Here is a 15,672-nt window from a genome sequence, read left to right as displayed (position 1 = left end):
GTTTTTTTTCAGGTGAACATTTGACTTGATTTTGCATGTGTTTGTGACGGGTGTCACCGGTTGGGCAGGATACGCTTACATTTCCGCGAACACCTGATATCATTACTATTGGATAGTGATTCTTAAACGTGATATAGTCGGAATCGTACAATCGACTCTGCTTTATGCAGAGATTTCTTTTGGATATGGAAAGGGTTTTGTCGCTTTGTTATTGTTTACAGATTAAAATATAAAATACAGCAAAGAGGTTTTGGGTGATCCTGGCACAGCCAGGCTGGTTAGGCTGGTTAGGCTCATCATCAGCTCAGGGCCCTTGACCCCTCTACACGCAGCCCAGACAGCGAATGGGACTTCTCCCAGGAAACGCCTTGCCAAACCCTCAAAGAACATTTCGGGGAATGTGAAGACTCCAAACACTGTAGCCTTCTGCATTACCCATAATGTCAAAAGGGCTGTATTCCTGGTAGCAAACCTAGGTACGCTCCCAATGTCAGTCAACAGATTGGGAGGTGCCAAATTTTAAACCTAAGGCACCGAGAACAATGGGGAGTCGGACAACTTGGTACTTGGGATGCAAGCGTGACATTTCGAAAGCGAGGTCCGCATATTTGCCATGTTTTACCTTAATCTTGTCAATCACATACATATAGCTGACAAACATATATATTTCCCAAAGATGTAAGTATTTGTCGATTTTACTGACGAATAGAGATTGGACGTGTGACATATCCATGTTTGGAACAATATTATACATATACATGTTGTACCTTGTTTTCGAGGATTACTACATATGATTGCTTAGGGCCTGTCAATGATTATTTCACGTGTGCAACTTATTGACCATCATGCCTAGCGAACAATTATTCATTTCAGAAACGGCTCCCCCATCTTCCTCCGATTTTCAAATGCTCTGTAAATATGTATGAAACACAGTCACAGTCAGTTGATATTCGACACTATACTTGGACGTGCCTGGGCATAGCTTCACAGTATATGACAGTATACAACATTTGCGTCAGCTTGGTTCAAAAGTCCTTGCGTTGGGTGAACTTCTCACGATATTATTTAAGATGGACAGAAAGGAGGCACATAGACGTAAAGACGGTAAGTGTTGTCTGATAAGTTCAAATTCAGGTATTGACATCAGGTATTGGCGTCAGAGACCTTTTGTTAATCAACACGTCCAATTTTGCTGCTGTTGTATTTACTTAGACCACATTACACCAAAGAACTTGCTTACAGGTAAGTTGGTGTTTTCAAACATTATATAAACAAAGACAGTTTATATTAAGTGATTTGAGCATACCGTATGACTAGAACACATGATTAAACGGTTAGTTTAACGCCGCACTCAGCAATATTCCAGCTATATGACGGCGGTCTGTAAATAATCGAGTCTGGACCAGACAGTCCAGTGATTAATATCATGAGAATCGATCCACGCAATTGGGATACGATGACATGCATCAACCAAGTAAACGAGCCTGACCACCCGATCCCGTTAGTCGCCTTTTAAAATTTAACCCTCGATCATGGTACAGAACTTACAGTATACCATATCATATTTGGGATTCGAACGTACGGCCAACTGGGCCACCCGAACCCGAAATGGTATGTTTAGGGCCCATTTTGGCCAACCGAAAATATTTTTTATAACTGATAAGACATGACAAATAGGTTGATAGCTGGCCTATATCGCCGATACATTTTCTTCCACGTTTCTGCTTGTCATGTTCAAGGACACAAAGCTGAAATGAAGATTTTTCAAACTGAAAGTGAATATTTTTAATTAATCTATGTATATAATCGAATCTGGACCAGACAATCCAGTTATTGTCATCATGAGAATCGATCTAGCATTCGGGACACGATGAAATGCATCAACCAAGTCAGCGAGTCTGACCACCCGATCCCGTTAGTCGCCTCTTAAGACAAGCATAGTCGCCTTTTACGGCAAGAATGGTTTGCTGAAGAACTATTCTACCCCGGATCTCCATAGGTCCAAATGCGGCGTTAAACAACAAACAAAACAAAACATGACAACTGTTCTAACAACTGATCTAAACGTTTTGCTAATTTGTTAAATTATGCAGATTCTTGGCTCGAGACTTGCCCTTTGCATGTCTTGTCATTGGCTATTTTATAATGACTATTTCAGTGCCGTGTCTCTGCTCCAGAAGATGGATCCTGGCCTACATGTGTTTCCTTGGCATGTTCTTCCTGTACGCCACTCGGGTCAACATGAGTGTTGCCATCATCTGTATGGTCAGATCAGATAATGTGAGCGAGTCGTTCAACCACACACGCCGCACGGAAGACAACGTGTCATGGCCGAATCAAGCACATCCGGACAACCAGATTGAAGGCGACACATGCGCAAGACAGGACACATCAACATCTGCAACAGCCACGGTAACATGACTCAAGACGAGAATTCAAATGTTGGCGTTTAACAATAATCAATCTTTTGGTACTTGGTTTATAAAATATGTTACAACTCTACATTTCAAGATAGTATCGCAAACACCCCCCCCCAAAAATTTTTTTTAAAAAAATATAAAAAAATTATAAAAAATCAAAATAAAAAAAAAAATAAAAAAAAAATCAATAAATAAATAAACAAAATAAATAAAAAATAATAATATGAAGAAAAGAAAAGAATGAGAGACAAAATACTAAAAACACATTAAAAATAATAATACTGGTAATCCCCTTCCCTCCCTCTTTAAAAAGCGCCAATGCCAGAGAACGATCAGTATCTATCATCGCCAAAATATTTCATTGGTCGCAAAATAGCGGTAACAATTGTATGAATGGATAATTGAAAATCAGTAAATACTGGACACATCCATGTTTTTTACTGTTTGTGTGTTTGCAGAGCGCAGAATTTGACTGGGACAAACCCACCCGATCACGGATCCTGGCTATGTATTTCTACGGCTACATCATCATGCAAGTCCCCGGGGGTTGGCTGGCTGGGCGCTTCGGGGGCAGGAGGGTGTGGGGTATCTCATTCTTTCTGAATGGCTTGTTTACAATCTTAACCCCTGTGGCAGCGAGGACCAGCCTGGCCCTTGTGTATGTTCTGCGGTTCCTCGTTGGGTTTGCGTCGGTATGTTTCGTATGTACGTGTATGTGAACGTAGTGCGAACGTAAGCATCTGCGTCCTTTAGTTTTGTCAGATGTGTCTTCACTGCGTATTTCCATAATATCAACACTGAAAAATATTTATCTGAAACAAGTGCGGTTTGAATACCATCAGTGTGAAACATGCCATTATATCTGAAATGGCATATTCAAATGTGCGTCTCTACCTTTGTTGAAATTGGATACTGCATGTTCGTTATAAAAGGAAGAATATTGGTAACTCGCTCGAATTGGTTCAATAGGGAGTGACGTTCCCCAATGTGCAGTCGATGTGGGGACGCTGGGCACCCCCTCTGGAGAGAAGCAAGTTGATAACGTTCAGCATGGCAGGTGTGTTGGCCTTTCAACCTTTAGGCTACCCAAACGCCTCTTTTTGTTCAGGAGAGAGTGAGTGAGTGTGGTTTTACGCCGCTTTTAGCAATATTCCACTAATATCACGGCGGGGGACACCAGAAATGGGCTTCACACATTGTACCAATGTCGGGATTGGAACCCGGGTCTTCGGCGTGACGAGCGAACGCTTTAACCACTAGGCTACCCGACCGCCCCTTTTTGTTCAGGATTATATTCTGTATTAAATGAATATTTATTAAATAAGTAATACTGATGGAGCTTAAAATGCAAACTTACATACAGACTGTTACAACTCTGAGGTGAAATGGGGTATTAACCTCGGATCAAAGTTTTTTTAAACTCATATATGAAGTGCATGTAACGTGTGTGTGTCTGTGACGTGTGTGTGTCTGATTTTGCTGGTCCGGATCTGTTGTGGTTGTTATAGGTGAGGTGAAATAGGGTTTAACGTCGCGTCCAAGATTATTGCACTTATATAGCGACGTGCATGTACGTGTGTGTGTGTTTGTGTGGCTGCTTGTACTAGACCGGACTAATGCCGATTTATAGTGCTAGCACACTGAGATACCATGCCGCAGTTTAACATGAATACCCCACTCAGACACAGAATACTGACTCCGAGCCGACCAGTCCTTGTTTTAGCCCCTTAATGCCGAGCGCCAGACAAACAACAAACAAACAAACAACAATAGGGAATCATATAATATTGACATGCAGATTTTCCAGCAAAACAAATATATTTTTGTGAAAACAAGAGGCAAACATCCCTCCCCCACCAGTATTTAAAATACTTTTGTCTGTGGTAGGTACCTCATTATACAAACCTTTTCCATAGGGCCTGCAATGGGAACGATCGCCGGATTCGCTTTATCAGGACACCTGTGTGCATATGGCTTTGATAATGGATGGGGCTCAATATTCTACGTGTTTGGTGAGTAAAACAAGACTGTTTGTTTTGTTTGTTTTTTTGTTGTTTAACGCCACACTCAGCAATATTCCAGCTATATGACGGCGGTCAGTAAAATAAACCGTTGGTCTCCTTTTACGACAAGCATAGACGCCTTTTACGGCAAGCATGGATTGCTGAAGACCTATTCTACCCCGGAGTCTTCATGGGTCTAAAACAAGACTGACTTTGACACCAGAAGACTATCTCATGCTAGCATAACTTGTTACCGACGGGTGTGCTCACTGAGGGCACGATATTTTAACATTGCCCTGAAGTGTTGATTAAAGATACTCTCGACCAAACACTGTTGGGAAGGGTGTAAAAACGTTATCCGTCTGATCCACAAGTTAGATTATTTTATAAATCTTTGTTCTTAAAATCTTTGTGAAGTTGTGATAGAGCTCGATTTGATGTGAAAGTACCTTCCCTGATCATGTGAGGTACAGTTCGTGTATAGTTATAGTAATACTAATAGTACCCTATCTTCTATTTGTTTTATCATTAAGATGAGTGAAAATAAGAAATTATGCAAAGATTAGGCCCCATAAATACTGGTATAAAACGTCATCACCAGGGAATAACCAGTCCAGATTATCCACCATTGGGAGTAAAAGAGGCAAATTTATCACTGGAAATCAATGACGGCACCAGGTCTTCTCTATAAGATTAGCACGCACACAATTTGCGAAAAAAGGCAACTCCCTGTTTGCCTGTTACCACACAGCAGTTCTCCTGCAATGCAAGGACGGCCGATCAAGTGATGGTAACTTGATTGACCTCAAAATCCATTGCGACGATAACGCATTTACTGACTTTTTCTTAAAACTGAAAACTAACTAAAACTAATTTTAATAATTGAGTCTGTTGTTTACAAGTACAGAGACTAGTTTTGAAAAAGGTCTTGTTTCTCATCACTGATAAACCTAAAAGTTAGAAAAACGCTTTAACGGCTAAATTCAGCCGCATTTGCTCGTTTTTCTCGAGTTTTTGTACCATTCTGAAGTTCATGTGATATGTTTTCTGAATAGTATGACATGACGAAGCAAATTGTTTCACTGATTAATTGCATTCAAAGACCACTTGCATGTTACATTATATTTGACAACAAAATGCATCTTTCCTTTCCCCCAAAGCTGAATCGGCTCTGGGGATTTTATTCTCCAATATACATTCAAGTGTAATGTTGTGTGGTATATGCATGCATGGTTATCATGAATTACCCTCAATCTACAATGATGATGAGTTGTACAGACATTGCTATTTTTAGACAAGACAAGACAATTTATTCAGTATAGAGGCCAGTGGCCCAAAATACAGACATATAAAGGTTTCATTTCTGAGCGCTATTTGACATCCATACACATATACACATACACACACACATATACATGATATACATATATATATATATATATGTACACATACACACATACCGTAAGTAGCATTCTTGGAAAATAGGTATATTAAGTGGTATTGAACATTTTTCTTATTTTTTGCACATTGAATAGGTATAAACAGAGATGACTTATTGTTTGTGTATTTTGAGTCTTCATAATATTTATGAATATGTTTACTGCACTTTCTGATGTATTTACTAATATGCTTTTTCTAATAGAGGTATATGCATCACATACAAGTAAAACTTGAATCTCGTCTTCTAAGTACTATGTAACATTGCTATGTTGCTACTATTAAAAATAAGTACTTTTTTAACAACTCGTTCATACCATCGCACACAAAACAGTCTCCAATGACCTCTTCCAGGTGTTGGAACTCTGGTGTGGGTCGTCTTGTGGTTCTTGCTGACTGCAGACTCTCCGAGAGATAGTTCTAGGATATCAAATGCTGAGCTGGAATACATTGAAACAGAGATTGGTTACAAGACAAACGTGCAGGTGAGGACGTGTTTCTTTGTTGTTTTACGTCACAATCAGCAGTATCACAGATATATTACGTCGGCTTGTGAATCACCGAGTGAGTGATTGAGTTGGGTTTAACGCCGCTTTTAACAATATTCCAGTTATATCACGGCGTGTCAGCATAATGTGGGAGGAAAGCCAGAAGTGATGCAGGTATTGGACGTTTACCACTTCGGTGAAACCCACGAGCACGGGTATGGTGCTGACATACCTAGAAACATAATCGGGGCGAACCGGGATTCGTACAAACAATCATAGATTTCTGGCGTGCCCAAGGGACGCAACTCTGCACAGCGAATCGCGGCGCCTTAGACGACTGGGCCCCCCGTGCCCCCTGTGAATCACCGAATTTGGAACAGGCAACCCAGTCACTGATCTGAGCAACGTCAACTCCGTCGGGAACCAGGTCAAGCAGTCTACCAAGTCACAGCGCAGTCTCTATGGCATGCCGAAGGGGCCAGGGCACTTGTTCAGCCAGGTCGCCGAGCAGATCTGAAATGTATCAAATCTTAGTTAATTAAATAAATGATGGTTTTGTTGTATCTATCACAGCGAGTCGTTACAGTAAAATAATTTGGTCTTTCAGACTGTTCGGGGTTTAACTTCATTCTATCCCAGCATCAAATCCTTGAAACTAATTTTCTTCGAGAAACATTGTATACAACACAAAAGAAGGATATTAAGAGGTGCATATGATTTTTTATTGCAAACAAACATACTTTTATAGTTGAATATTTGTACGAGAGTGTCAAGATGTGAAGTTACGTATGGATGAAATCTTAAGAACACAGGAATGTATGTCCCTGCGTGCAAGATGTATACGTATAGCTGTGTGTGGCTATTTTGACATCCACGTTTCCGTTTACAGAACAAATTCACACCCTGGAGAGCCATATTTACTTCGGTTCCAGTTTGGGCAATTGTTGTGACGCACGTGTGCCACAACTGGTCCAACTACACACTCCTAACGGGGTTACCCACATTCATGAAGGAAGTGCTTAATTTTGACATTAAACAGGTATGTTCATTTCTCTTTATGGAGGCGTCATGAAGGCCATATTGGTACATGTCGTCGCTATTCGTTGATATGTGCAGAATTGCGTCCCTCAGACAATGATCCCATGGTCATTGGTTAGAATCCCTGATTCGTCATGATGACAATCCTTGGTTTATGTGCAACTGGACTGAACAAGGGCTCTGAACAAGGATATATGATTCTCTTATTCTATTTTTCTCATCAAGAGGACATCCTTATTAGAGCGACAAAAACCTTTTCATAACAATAAGAAATATCTTCTGAAGGCAGAGTCAAACAAGGGGCACCGTTGGTGCCCATGCAATCTCGTTAAAAATCAGATCTTAGTTCTCGCTTCTGCTTAACAAAGGTCTGAGCCTATGTTTACATGTTTACATTTCCAGTTGACAAAAAGGGCCATTATCCTACCTTTGAGTTAGAGTGAGTGAGTGAGTTGGGTTTAACGCCGCTTTTAACAGTATTCCAGTTATATCACGGCGTGCCAGCTTAATGTGGGAGGAAAGCCCGAAGTGATGCAGGTCTAAGACGTTTACCACTTCGGTGAAACCCACGAGCACGGGAATGGTGGTGACAAACCTAGAAACATAATCGGGTCGAACCAGGATTCGAACCCACAATCATAGGTTTCTGGCTTGCCCAAGGGACGCAACTCTGCACAGCGAATCGCGGCGCCTTAGACGACTGGGCCCCCCGTGCCCCCCGTGCCCCCCCTTTGAGTTAGACACAATTAACATAAGTGGTTTATACAAAGGATTAAACAAAAACAAGTTTGTGCAAGGGGTGTAGTCAGGTGCTGATCCAGCAAATGGAGTGAGTGAGTATGGTTTTACGCCGGGGGACACCAGAAATGGGCTTCACACATTGTACCCATGTCGGGAATAGAACCCGGGTGTTCGGCGTGGCGTGCGAACGCTTTAACCACTAGACTACCCGACCGCTCCTCAGCAAAAGGAAATGTAAAGCAAGAACCATGATGAAAACAATCTGCATTGAAAGTACTCTCTTTCACGTGGATATTTTCCTCAGAACGGAAGCCTGTCAGCTGTACCCTATCTGTGCGCCGCCATCGTCAGCATCGTCGCAGGCCAGGTGGCAGATTGTCTGCGGTCAAGAGTAGGACTTGCTACAGCGACAGTGAGGAAGATCATGGTTATCGCAGGTGATTGACCCTATTTCATTTGTGATTATACCATATGGTAATGACACAAAACATCTTTTGGACATACGGTAGAACACGAATATGACGAACAAACGGATACAACGAACTGTTAAAAAATCCCCGATTTATCTCCAATGTAATATCATACACAATTTACGTATATAACGAACTCTCTACAGCGAACTAACGGATACAGCCAGATTGGGATACAGCGAACTGATATCTGATCCTCGACAAGCCCATCTACCACTGTATTTTGATATCGAAAACAAAATTATATGTTCCCTGAAAAAAACTACTCAAAGAGTTCCAGAGATAGGGGTCCAAAATACATTGTTTGGTTTATCCTGTGAAAGACAGACGTTGCAGTGACAGAAAACATTCTGAATCTAATTGCCAAGATAGTGTTGTCAATTTTCACATTATTATTTTTTCTCATACATCGTAGTATAGTGGAATCAATACTCCTTTGGGAACACGTGAGTTGGGTATTGTCAAAAGAAAAAAACCATTTCCATCCACTTAATCATGAATGTTTTGTTTGTTTGTTGTTTAACGCCGCACTCAGCAATATTCCAGCTATATGACGGCGGTCTGTCAATAATCGAGTCTGGACCAGACAATCCAGTGATTGACAGCATGAACATAGATCCACGCAATTGGGATCGATGACATGTATCAACCAAGTCAGCGAGCCTGACCACCCGATCCCGTTAGTGGCCTTTTACGGCAAGCATGGGTTGCTGAAGGCCTCTTCTACCCCGGAATCTTCACGGGTCTAATCATGAATGTAAACATCCAAAACCACTAATGCATCGACAATGTATATACATTACAGTTAACTTAAAACATCACGGTCGTACGCGTTTCAAAAAAAAATATACATGTAATTAAATATTTCAGCATTTTCGACTGTCGCATGCTTCCTTGTTGGTGCCAGCTTCGTGACGTGTGAACTTCGTCATGTCGCCGTCGTGCTGTTGTGCTTTGCTGTCAGTGGCACAGGAATCACCAGGGCCGGGTTTCCGGTTAACCATGTTGACATAGCTCCCAGGTAGGTCCTGCTTAAGAACTGCTTCTACTCTGCAGGTAAGTCATACCGTGATTGAACGATTACAGGTTAGAAGTGTCATTATTAACCTTTATTTTCTGAAAGGAGACGTTTCACACTATCAATCAGTGGAGTGGTCATCCAGACTCGATTAACTGGAGACCAGCGTCATTCAGCTGGTGTGAGTGAGTTGGGTTTAACGCCGCTTTTAACAGTACTCCAGTTATATCATGGCGTGTGAGCTTAATGTGGGAGGAAAGCCCGAAGTGATGCAGGTCTAGATCTAAGACGTTTACCACTTCAGTGAAAACCACGAGCACTGGTATGGTGTAACAAACCGAGAAATATAATCGGGGCGAACCGGGATTCGAACCCACAATCATCACTCTGCACAGCGAATCGCGGCGCCTTAGACGACTGGGCCACCCGTGCCCCCTCATTCGGCTGGAATAGTGTTGACGACAGACGACCAAGTCTGACCACGCTATCTATTAACTCGCCTCTTTCGACAAGAATCTGATCCGGGGTAAAAATAGGTCTTCAGCAACCCATGCTTGCCATAAAAGGCGACTATGCTTGTCGTAAAAGGCGACTAACGGGATCGGGTGGTCAGGCTCGCTGACTTGGTTGATGCAGGTTATCGATCCCGATTGCGTGGATCGATGCTCATGATATCAATCACTGGATTGTCTGGTCCAGACTCGATTATTTTACAGACCGCCGTCATATAGCTGGAATATTGCCGAGTGCGGCGTAAAACAACAAACCAAACCAAAAAAGACAAGAATCTGATCATAAGAATCTTGCCTAACCTAGAATCCCAACGGGACGATAAGCAAAACATGAAATCAGACACGCTGGTACATGTATACGATACTCTGTTTCAGACACGCTGGTGTATTGTTTGGCATAACGAACACTGTCGCTACAGTCCCTGGAATGGTGGCTCCGCTGGTGGCGGGGGCGTTGACTCCAACTGTAAGTCAGCCATGTCCTACACTTTAATACAATGGAATGAGTATATGTTATAGTCCATACATTTCGATACAATTCATTGGGATAATATTGTGTTGCGTCTGATTAGATTAAAACTTGAAGGTGAAAATGTGTCTTTGTGCATTGTCTTCTTACGTGTAGGCCGCCCTTAATTTACTCAGTGCATTTATATTATCCATGTTGTGTGAGTTCAAACATACATGAGTGAGTGAGTGAGTATGGTTTTACGACGCTTTTAGCAATACTCCAACAATATCACGGCGGGGGACACCAGAAATGGGCTTCACACATTGTACCCATGTCGGGAATCGAACCCGGGTCATCGGCGTGACGAGCGAAAGCTTTAACCACCAGGCTACCCGACCGCCCTCAAACATACATGAAATCATGAAGATACGGTTAAGAAATACTTTAGATATACTAAAGAATATGAGCTTTTACCTTCTATTTGTTCAGAAAACGGCAGAAGAATGGCAAAACGTATTCTACGTCTGTGCAGCATTTTCTGTCCTCGGCTCCATCGTGTTCACGGTGTTTGCAAAGGGGGAGGTTCAGCCTTGGGCGAGAGAGGCCGGAGATAAGACGGCGGGAGACCACTCCAGCACCTACCGGGTCATCTACTCACCTAAATTACAACCATGATATATAGGAATTATCATACAGTATGCAGAATAATGTACCACACTGCTGGGTATAATAAAATAGCCACATTATACCTTACTTTCCCTATGTTGTCCACTTTGCATAACAATCATGGATCATTTTTAGTTCTCAACTGCAACTGTGTACGTCAATGAACATTCATATGTTGGCTACACTCATTAAGTTTGTTTTTTTGTTCGTTGTTTAACGCCGCACTCCGCAGTATGACGGCGGTCTGTAAATAATCGAGTCTGGACCAGACAATCCAGTGATTGACATCCAGAACATCGATCGATACAATTGGGATCGATGACATGCATCAACCAAGTCAGCGAGCGAACCTGACTACCCGACCCCGTTACTCGCCTCGAACGACAAGCATAGTCGCCTTTTACGGCAAGTATATGGGTTGCTGAGGACCTATTCTTTCCCGGATCTTCACGGGTCCACTCATGTAGTAATCATTGTTATTTGTAATAGGTGAAGGGCACAATGCGTCAGCGAGTGAGTATAGTTTTATGCCACTTTTACAAATATTCCATTGATATCTTAGCCGGGGACACATGGGAGTTCTGTAAGCTAAAACTGTCTCCACCGAGACTTTGGCTTAAGGCCAAATTAGCAACCATTTTAAGAATTAATGTCTACGTGTGTGGCAGCCCCACAATACCTACACAGGAAGGTTGAAATAAACCAGAACTATCAAACGGTTCATATAGTATGTGAACATGCACTCTTCAATGATTGTTTCGTTGTGTTGGTTTGGTTTGTTGTTTAACGCCGCACTCAGCAATATTCCAGCTGCATGACGGCGGTCTGTAAATAATAGAGTCTTGACCAGACAATCTAGTGATTGACATCATGCGTTTCGATCCACGAAATTAAGATACGTTGACATGCATCGACCACGTCGGTGGGCCTACCACCCGATCCCGTTAGTCGCCAGTTACGACATTCATAGTCACCTTTTACAGCATTGTACGGTAATGACGAAAGACATCCATAGATAAAGATATAAAAGAGGGTAGAGTGTTCTGCAGGCAGGGACGGTTGCATAGACTGAGATGGGGTGTTGTCTGCAACGTAGTATCTGGTTGGAAAATGTGGAACAATGTCGTTCCAACACTCACCATGGCTTTAGCCTCGTATCTCACCCACCAGTTCCTCGCCAGCACCTGATTGTTGTCAAAAAACCCGTTATGATATCTCCTGCTGTTGGAGGCTTTACAGGCATGGCAACTTCTTCATTTATCCACTTCAGTATGCCTTGGTATGAGTGAGTGAGTTTGGTTTTACGCCGCTTTTATCAATATTCCAGCAATAACATGGCGGGGGACACCAGGATTTGGCTTCACACATTGTACCCATGTCGGGATTCGAACCCGGGTCTTCGGCGTGACGAGCGAACGCTTTAACCACCAGGCTATCCGACCGCACCTCTGTGTGTATTAAGGTGAGGTGAGGTGAGGTGAAATGGGGTTTAACATCACTAGGGTTCCCTACCGCCCGCCTTGCTATGAGTCAGCTGGACTTGTCATAGACGACATATTGCAAGCAACTGTACTGTCTGTCACATGAAACAGTAACGGGTTCATGGCATACAATAACGGGCAAATAACATTAGAATTCCTTGCACGGTTAAGTGTTCAAAGGCACGTGCCAAATATGCAGCCATGTTTTGTTGAAGAACTTTCATCCCTTACATTCGTCAGTGATTGTAACAGGGCGACAACAACAGGGTTCTGATGTGTCAACAATTCATTGGCATCATTCCTGTTGAGATTATCTGGTTCCCTACATTGTGATCACACAGTATGGCTGTCATGGTACAATTGTTACTGTTGAGTCTTACAGAGGGCGACAGCAAATCGTCACTGGCGTAGACACTGGATTCCATGTAACGTGCAACATCGACAGCTGTGGGTAGGGTTTTATCCGATGGATTTGCCGGATGGTTCACTGCAACATAATTTGCACATTCGGTGCACAAATGATTGTTTGTGTTTGAAAGCCACCCATTTTTCCTCAAGAAACTGATCACAGGTTGCCTGATTCACAGCCATTTCAGTTTGTAAACTTTACAGATTTTGTCGCCAACGAAATTCTCATGTTTGGTACACCCGTATTCAATTGTACCTTCAATATGGCCTATATATATGTCACAATGTATATCAGAAATATCACAGTCAGCGTTTCACAGATTCTCTATCACAGATGTCGAGTTGATCACAGTTTGATGGTTGGTTCTATCAAAGATAATATCAAGAGTTCAGGTTATCACAGTTCCAAATACAATACAGTAAACTACGGTTATAACGAACTCGAAGGGACCACTAACTTTAGTTTGTTATAACCGTAATTCGTTATAAGCATACTTATATACAACATAACTATAGCAAATAGTCGGGACAAAAAATCAGTTCGTTATATCCGTCAGTTCGTTATAAGCGTGTTCGTTATAAACGTACTTTACTGTATATCACAATGTGCAATGTCAATAATTACCAAGATCGCTCCTCTGGTAATGATCCCCCATACCCTTTCCTGTGCAGGAATTTAATGTCAGACACAATTACTATCATGCCATGGCTTTAAATACACCTTTACGAACGATTATTAACCACTCAGATGGCTCGTTCTTTTTATGTACCAATGGTAGACAACGTGTGTTATTCGTGTATTCACGTCGGCATGAACAGGTGAACCAAGGGCGATACTACAATGCCTCACAATGTAGCACTGGACCCTTCCTCACTGCATATAATACAGTTGTCTTCTGTAGAGAAGATACCGAGCCCCCATCCCCGGCGGGAATCGAACAGCGCAGCCAACCTTTTAATCCGAAGCTCAAGGTACTAACCACTGCGCTACCCCACCCCTTTTGATAATGGAGTTTACCAAAGTGTTTACAGTTCATAACAGGTTTTGTTTGTTTGTGTGTTGTTTAACGCCGCATTCAGCAATATTTCAGCTATATGACGGCTGTCTGTAAATAATCGAATCTGAACCAGACAATATAGTGATTGGTATCATGAGCATCGATCCACTCAATTGGGATCGATGACCTGCTTCAACCAAGTCAGCAAGGCTGACCACCCGATCCCGTTCCTCGCCTCTTACGACAAGCATAGTCACCTTTTACGGCAAGCATGGGTTGCTGAAGACCTATTCTACCCCTATTCACAGATCTGTTCATCATTGAACAGTTGGGAGGACTGGATTATACTTGTAACCGGAACTTTTTTTAAGATTTGACAAAGACAACTTACCGAACGGAAGTGTACACCTGACACCGGCTGGGGTCAGTCATGTTCTCGAACGCCTTCACAACATTTAGCACACATTTTCGCTATTGTTTTCCACCCAAATTAGTCTTCGAAGTGTCTTTGATTTTCCAGGTACCTTCGTTAGGTAACGGCATCAACAAAAGGTCCTGTGATTTGCGGTCTGTTATAACACTTTCTTCCGTAGCGTCAGTTGACACAAATCATTGTCAGACTCCGCCAAGAACCTTTGCGAAACGAGGTGAAAGCATGAAAAGCGTGCAGTATTTCAATGAACGTCACGTGCATTGGTCACGTGCATTGGTCACGTGGTGTATCGTTCTGCTCGAGGGGAGACGTTTAGTTTAATTTCGGTAACAGTAAAATTGGTTTCAAAACACAAGAAGAACGAAATATCCCGGGCCCGGGTGATGTGGTGCACGAGAAACACGGGATGACCTTTGACCTCTGTTCACAGGTAACGCAAAGTTCCTCCCCTCACAGACTAATACAAAGTCCTTCTTTTTTGCTGATTTCATAACTTGAGACACAATATATAATATACGAAAAGGTGTTGGTTAGATTTGTTTTGTCCATTAAAAAATCTTTTGAATGTCATCATGCATAGTATGTAGACATTCATCTGTGAAATGTACAAAATGTCATTTTAACGTGCAGGCTTTTATTATGTCATCACAAGCAGTTTTAATTGTACTATTTGGGCAATGCAGGGAAATATTTAAAAAAAGTATGGAGTATTTGCTTTGCATAACAAGCTTCTAAGGAGTTTCACTTTTCAGTGATCCATTCATATATTTTCCACCGCTAGTTTGACTTTTATGCCCAATGGAGTCTGTTTCATCTGATAGTCCTGACTCATTATTCTCTCGCATTGACGTTTTATATCATATTGCCTTTTTACACATACATTTTGCTAGGATAAACAACACTGATGTAGTCATAACTCAGAAACGCACACTTACATGTAAATATGTTCATCTTTGTTGTTGGTTTGTTGTTTAACGCCGCACTCAGCAATATTCCAGCTATATGACGGCGGTCTGTAAATAATCGAGTCTGGGCCAGATAATATAGTGATTGATATCATGAGCATCGATCCACGCAATTGGGATCGAAGACATGCTTCAACGAAGTC

At 42.0% G+C, this 15,672-nt stretch overlaps 1 protein-coding gene across 1 annotated transcript; it reads left to right on the top strand.

Moving 5' to 3' along the window:
• The first annotated feature begins 1,070 nt into the window (after positions 1 to 1,070).
• On the top strand, positions 1,071 to 11,273 carry LOC139471629 (sialin-like). Its single transcript, XM_071254021.1, has 11 exons — positions 1,071 to 1,104; positions 2,159 to 2,412; positions 2,879 to 3,112; positions 3,390 to 3,477; positions 4,337 to 4,432; positions 6,215 to 6,345; positions 7,238 to 7,387; positions 8,432 to 8,564; positions 9,468 to 9,618; positions 10,503 to 10,593; positions 11,068 to 11,273. Exons 1-11 carry the CDS (start codon positions 1,071 to 1,073, stop codon positions 11,251 to 11,253), a joined length of 1,548 nt encoding a protein of 515 aa, XP_071110122.1. The 3' UTR covers positions 11,254 to 11,273.
• The last annotated feature ends 4,399 nt before the right edge of the window (positions 11,274 to 15,672 follow it).

The sequence above is a fragment of the Haliotis cracherodii genome, unplaced genomic scaffold (genome assembly GCF_022045235.1).
Source record: "Haliotis cracherodii isolate W230 unplaced genomic scaffold, xgHalCrac1.p SCAF_23, whole genome shotgun sequence".
NCBI lineage: Eukaryota > Metazoa > Mollusca > Gastropoda > Lepetellida > Haliotidae > Haliotis > Haliotis cracherodii.
The sequence above is the reverse complement of the archived record's forward strand: the minus strand, read 5'-3'. Positions and strand labels throughout refer to the sequence as shown.

Excerpts from the sequence above, each read along its gene's own strand:
- LOC139471629 (XM_071254021.1), top strand. The coding sequence starts at position 1,071 with ATGGACAGAAAGGAGGCACATAGACGTAAAGACG. Across the intron at positions 2,413-2,878 it reads CAACATCTGCAACAGCCACG|AGCGCAGAATTTGACTGGGA; the intron begins GTAACATGACTC and ends GTGTGTTTGCAG. Across the intron at positions 8,565-9,467 it reads GAAGATCATGGTTATCGCAG|CATTTTCGACTGTCGCATGC; the intron begins GTGATTGACCCT and ends TAAATATTTCAG.